The sequence below is a fragment of the Varroa jacobsoni genome, unplaced genomic scaffold (assembly GCF_002532875.2).
Source record: "Varroa jacobsoni isolate VJ856 unplaced genomic scaffold, vjacob_1.0 scaffold_1000, whole genome shotgun sequence".
Classification (NCBI taxonomy): domain Eukaryota; kingdom Metazoa; phylum Arthropoda; class Arachnida; order Mesostigmata; family Varroidae; genus Varroa; species Varroa jacobsoni.
In genome coordinates this window covers 75,867-82,519 of record NW_019213902.1, presented here as the reverse complement: position 1 = coordinate 82,519, position 6,653 = coordinate 75,867, and the positions used below count along the sequence as shown (strand labels likewise).

The following is a 6,653-nucleotide window of genomic DNA, read 5'->3' as shown; positions in this document are numbered from 1 at the left end:
ATAGATATAGATAGATAGATATAGATAGATAGATATAGATAGATAGATAGATAGATAGATAGATAGATAGATAGATAGATAGATATAGATAGATAGATATAGATAGATAGATATAGATAGATAGATAGATAGATAGATAGATAGATAGATAGATAGATAGATAGATAGATAGATAGATAGATAGATAGATAGATAGATAGATAGATAGATAGATAGATTAGATATAGATAGATAGATAGATAGATATAGATAGATAGATAGATATAGATAGAGAGAGAGAGAGAGCGAGAGAGAGCCGGCACACATCAGGCGCCTTTGATCCTTATATTGAATGGGTTCTGTATTTACTCTAGCGAATGCCGTTAGGCTAAGCAACATTTTAGTAGCTTTAAGGCATATAAAAATGTTAAATTTTTAATTCATTAACTTTCTCCATTATGATACATATATGTACGATCTATTGTATTCGAAGCTTGAACGAAGAATATTCTTGAGAAATTATATTAATGATCATTTTAGTTTAACTTCTTCTGTAAAAGTTCTTATTCTTACCTGCATATTATCGTTGGCGCTCGAGTGGCTGCTCCGATTGGAAGCGAGATTGGACTTTGATAGCGCTTTGGATCCTAACCTTCGCCGGCGGACAGGAGTAGCCTTGTCCTTAGCCGGCTCACATAGGTTAATTAGTGAGGTTGTCGACGAGTTACGTTTCGCACTTACTCCAGTCCCATCACCGCTTACCTCCGAGTCTGATCCGGATGAGGCATTCGAGCCTGTCTTCGTCTTTGAGGCGCGGCTGTGCCTTCGACGTTCGGTTGCTGCTTCGATAAGACAGCCAGTCGGTGACGTCGACATCAAGGTTGACTGTGTCATGCACGTGCCACTGCTGGTCGCAGCAGTAAACGAGCGCGACATGCTTGTTGGCAGTTGTACAGCTGTAGTGATTGCCGTCTGTGGCATTTCGGTTACACTCCAGGGTCTATCTCTGGAGCGGCGTTTCTTGCCGCTCCGCAGATTGACTACTTTGGACGGTGCTTCCGAATCCGTCGGTGTAGTTGCTGCTGCTACAGTGGCTAGTGTCTCCACTGAGCCAGCATTTAGGGTCGTCGTAGATTTCAGCCGTTCGTCAGCATCTCCACCCGTTTCGTTCTCGCTATCAGAAGATGATGATGATGATGATGATGATGAGCTGCTTTCGTTTGTGAGTTCTCCGCTTGCATCGCATGAATCCTGCTCCGTCCTATCAAGGCTGTTGTCCGGCTGGTCCTGGTCTTCTGCGGCTAGCTCTTCAGTGATCTTCTGTTCGGCCGCGCGTACCTCACAGCTTTGCAACCACTCCTGAACTCGGTTGACTTTGCCGCTACCGTTATCAATAGAAGTCGTCGAGTTACCGAAATCAAGAGGGGCAAAATGGCGTGAAGCCGATGGTTTTCGACGCAACTGCACTACCTGGTCGTCGATGGTGACTGAATGACCCAGTTGATTCTCACTGGGTCGATCGACCTCTGACGACGGATCTTAAAAATTTAATGAACAGGAGCAAAAGCGTTACACACAATGCAATCGTGATATCAACAGGTAACCTCTTAATATTATGGCTTTAAAAAAACAAAAATATGTATTAACTTTCTCATTCTTATATATCCAACTGTGCATCCTAGTTTCGTATATATTTAAAATGATCGTCATTGTCCAAATTGTAAACTAATTGTCTAGTTTATATTTTTTTAGGAAAAAAAATGAAGCTAAAAGCAGAGACCTCCAGAATCCGCGTATACCATGGAATTATTGATATTACAATTAATAGCAGTGTTCTACAGACACAAGACTGCATCGATTTGTATGCACTTGCGAGATTAGAACCGGGAGTCCCGTGGTTTTCTAGCATTGAGCTAATGTTTAAACTACACGTGATTCACTTAAATTAAATTACCTTTTTCTGGTGTGAGCGTTTCCTCTAAAAGCTGTTCCTGCAGCTGCTTCTGGGAATCATCGTGGCGAGCAACATTTTCAGCGTCGCTGTCCAGCGCCGTCGAAGTCAATGTGTAGAACTCCTGAGCGGACCCAGAAAGACGCATAGTTGAACTAGCAACGTAATCCTCATCTAGAACGTCCTTCAGTACCTGCAAGACAAATCCAAATGCATGCAAATTCTAATTGATCTGAGGGACACATCAGAACTTGTATACTGAGCACACGTACAGCATATTCGAATAAAAGGCATGGTACGAATAATATTTTTCATAAGGGCTAGAAGCCCCCAAGTAATAATAAGTTAAACGGAAAACGGCAAGTAACAACTTTTTTTTGTATGTACGGTATTTTTCATTTCTCACGATGAACATCCTGTGAAACAAATCACTACTGTTTATGTTAACTAAGCTGTTACAGCGAAAGTACTACTATCAATATAGCAAACATTTCAGTTTATGGGACAACTTTTACCTGATCGTCATCGGGATCAATGTCATCAATGGGCGAGCATTTTGCGGACAGAGGAAAATATTTGCGAGGTGATCCGCCTCCGGAAAGTCCAGAATCTCTTGAAGGCATTTCTGGACTCTCGGGTGTTGTATCAGCAGACCCATTGACAGTCCCAAATGGATAGAAACGCATCAGCTCATCCGGACCGGCTTTGTCTTCGGCTGAAAGTTGTGTTGAGCTTTCGGAGCTGTATCCCACATCTTGCCCCTGTGGATAGTAAGATGGGGTACACCACTCAACTACAGACTGATAAATCTACCGACATATGCTGTATAGTAGATCAAAGCTAACAGGAAACAGTTTGCAGAGCAAAAAATTATTTTTTACTTTTATTTTTGAAAAATTATTTTTTACGTCTCTAAAATGTATGTAGTGACAAAAAAGATTTACTAACTCAATATGGGTAGCGATTGCAAATGCAAAACATAATCCAAATATTTGGAAATATTTAATCATGAGGCAGATCACTTTAAATTAAGAGAAAATATCTAATCTATGATTCATGTACTGCTAAACAACTCACTGCAAATCCATGCAGCGACAGGTTTGCCTGAAGTCTCGGGCGTATACCAAAATTATAGCAAACAATGAGTCTTGGAGCGTTACTTTAAACCTGAATCACACTGCTAAACTCTAGTAATTGTTGCTAGGGCACGAAGGTTACACAATTTATGGCTGAAGTGAGAACGGTGAAAATCTGGGTACCGTTTCTATTGATCATACGATATATGCTACCGGGGTTGGACACAGCTCAGACGGCTACGTAATGGCAACATAATACACAACCCATATACCGCATCCCTAAGCTGGTCTTTGCTGACCTTTGACTTACCAAATGCAAGTACAACCGCTAGTTAAGCCACCAGTTTTCCAACAACCGTTGTGAAAGGCGGACTTGTACGAGATCACTGCCAAGAATGATTACCGCAAAGTCCACTGGCGGGAGTCGCCCTAAAGGGATTGCGTTGTCAATGTCTTTACTGTTATGCACAATCGAACCGCTATAATCACTAAATATAGCTAACCGAAATTCGAAAAGGGGCAAAACGCCTCAAGGCCACTTGTTCGTCATTTAGTTCCAGGGAGGATTTGCAAATAGCGATGATTTATGGGGTCAAGTATATTTTAGTGGGTTCTTCTAGGCCAACAAATCAAGGGCACTCTAGTAAAGGTATAATGGGTACCAGATAGACCATAAGGTGTCGATAAGTGTCTATATGAATGTGTTTCCTTTCTATAGGAATTCAAGTTCCAGTTAGAGTTACATGAGATGAAAATATTGAAATTCTGTAGGCTGGTATAAGGATGAGGGTTTTTTTTTTTTTTATAAATAAGTTGAACAACGTATTGAAGGCCAATGCGACTGCATTTAGCTTCGGCTAATATGAAGACGTGATCTGAAGGCGAATCTGCAACAGACACTACGTGAGATCACTGCTAAGATGGCCATAAATTTACACACGATACGTGCATTATACTTTTGTTTTTACGATCGCTGACAAGTGATCTATTTAGATCCCGTCGTTTGAAAGCCGGTGCCGTAAGCGCCCAGCATGCGGTTGAAAAGTGTAAGCAATAGGATTTGTCGGAATTTCGAGACCGCTAATCTACTAGGACCTAACTCGCGATATGCTATATATTGTCTTGCATATTGTTAGTATAATGTCTAGATTTAGCTTGACATGCATTGTACTTCTTTCAAGCAGCCGAAAAGTTATACGTTCGAATTGCTGCAAGTAACAAACGTTAACGAGAACTTTAGATATCGAAGATGTGGACAATGCTAAGAAAAATCGTAGCGCAGCTGACGGTTTCGGCAACGCCACCGGAACACACAGAGTTGTGCCTCTCGTAAAAGCAGCTCATGCTAGTCGGATAAAGGTCTTAATGGTCAATGATAGCATTCAGTGGCGCCATCGTTCGGAGCTTGAACGAAGTAATGTTTGAATTGTTTCTGTTTCGGCCAGATGCGGCTCGACACGACACGACACGAGAGTAATAAACATATTAAAATTCAGCGACAGCGTCCTTCTTTGAAACCCAGAGACGAAACGTTCAATTGGCCCACAAGCGACAACAGACGACACAGCGGTGTGGACACATTAACTGAATTACGCTGATTACGGACCGCCATGCACCTTTCAAGACTCGCTTCGTGTTCAACTTAATGACTGCAGTTTACTCTCAATGTTTACCCTTAATATACACGACAGACAAGAAGTGACTTCATCCTATAAGACGTCCTAAAAAAAGACGATTGATTATTAATTAAAGTAAGTAATTAAAGTTCTTCTATATTTTCGATTTCAGACAAAAACCTCTCTATTACCGTGGGAGTTCGTAATGAATTACGCTTAATACGAACCCCTTCGTAGTTGCCGGATGGTGGCCTGTTGTTGAGTTTTGTCTGTGGACTGTGGCTTCCTGCTTCCGGATGACTAACCGCACCTACAGCCAATGCCATTGCCTGCACAAGATACATAGTGGAATCATAATCGACTCCAATTGTGACTATTTTACACGCTCATTTGTATGACATTCAGGCTTAATTCAAGCGGGTTTAATCTCTGATCATTGATCAGCCTTCACAAATCAATTTACCAAGTGAAAAAAACGCACGTGTCTACATGAACGAGGCAGGTAGGAATAAGTATATAGAATATATCTGTAAACTTATCGACTCTTCGTAAATAGCATATTAGAACTTACCACTTGCTGAGGATGAGATTGTTTGTGTTTTTTAGAATGCTGCATTTGCTTGTTTTGTGCCACACTAATGTTGTCCATTTTAGGAGCGCTGACTGACATGTTGATCTGGTTAGCCCCAAGGTTCTCAATGGTCGATAGTTTCGTTGATCTATACTCCCTTTGATGGCTTTCAATGATATGATGTTCGATATCGGGAGGCAAAATCAGAGTGAGATCCAAACGGGGCTGTTTGCTCTTTGGCTCATCCCAGGTCTCATTTGAAGACACCGAAGGGCTCTCTGCGTCCTAGAAATATTATGATGAAAAGTCGAATCAAAACACTTACCTCATATAGTAAATCTATTCTAGCTAAGCCTGTGACACGTTTGCCGCATGCAGAAACAACGAAACAGATAACATGCAAAATATGGCACATCACGCAATGAGAAAATACCATGAGCAGAGCCGAAATCGATCAGGCATCGTCTTCTTGTGCGCTTCTTCAAGATGACTGTAAGCGAATTCATATATATATATATATATATATATGTTTTGTTAGCGAAGTTACTATGCTATTTCCAATACTATAGTGCCTTTCTTTTCGACATTAAACGTTTTTCTTGTGCTCTATGAAAAAAATAATACCTTTCCAGCGTCGAAATTATCCCAGAACGATACTATTATTGTTACAGCCATAATAGGCGTGAATGAAAAACACATCTGATACGTGTTCACGCCTTTCCCACGTGTTAGGTACCTTCGGCGACCTTAGAATTTTTTCTACGTCTATCAACTAGCTGCGTATTGCTTTCGACTTTTGGTTGTAAATTTCACCGAATACAAACAATCCAAGTAGTACTTGACGGGCATAAGGCGTGATTCTGACGTATCAACGTATGTCCTTTACTGTTTCTTTATTTAATAACGGTTGTCCATTATGCTGTTGTACTACTGGGACTCTATTTCTAATTCTATCTATGTTTATGCAGAACAGAACAAAAAAGAGTTAGATATCTATCTGCACATTCACTATTCAGTGATATCGTCTGTAAAAGAAATGCCAGCGAAGATATTGTAGAAGTCTAGCTCCCACTGATGCGAAATGTTCACAACTGAAATTGTACAAATCATGTTTTCTCTTATACAGGCATTAGTTTAATGGAAAAATTATACCTTATCGAAACCGAAGCCAACTGGCATGCCAGCGCTGTCGACAAGTCAGGTAAATGTCCATATTTCCCGGAACTAGACCCGACTAGGTCGGATGTCAAAGATCAAGACTGCATTATTATTAGTATGATTTAAAATATACTGCCACATCTTTAAGAGTAGTCATTTGATGAAAACGCGATAATACTATGCGACGCGGTAGATTTTACGGAGACTTTAATCCTGGACGTCCAGAGCTGGTCACATAGAAACAGATTTTTTCACAGACAAGCCGGCATCAAACAAAAGGTGTATCGTGCTAGTCATTTCTT

At 40.7% G+C, this 6,653-nt stretch overlaps 1 protein-coding gene across 1 annotated transcript in view; it reads right to left on the bottom strand.

Moving 5' to 3' along the window:
• Window positions 1-6,653, bottom strand: part of LOC111265719 (uncharacterized) — a gene marked incomplete at its 5' end in the record, with an annotated part of 52,022 nt that overhangs the window by 9,131 nt on the left and 36,238 nt on the right. The window contains 5 exons of the mRNA XM_086970609.1: window positions 553-1,517; window positions 1,934-2,123; window positions 2,446-2,691; window positions 4,850-4,951; window positions 5,194-5,478. Of these exons, the coding sequence (XP_086826735.1) occupies window positions 553-1,517; window positions 1,934-2,123; window positions 2,446-2,691; window positions 4,850-4,951; window positions 5,194-5,478 (1,788 nt within the window). The remainder of the gene's footprint in view (window positions 1-552; window positions 1,518-1,933; window positions 2,124-2,445; window positions 2,692-4,849; window positions 4,952-5,193; window positions 5,479-6,653) is intronic.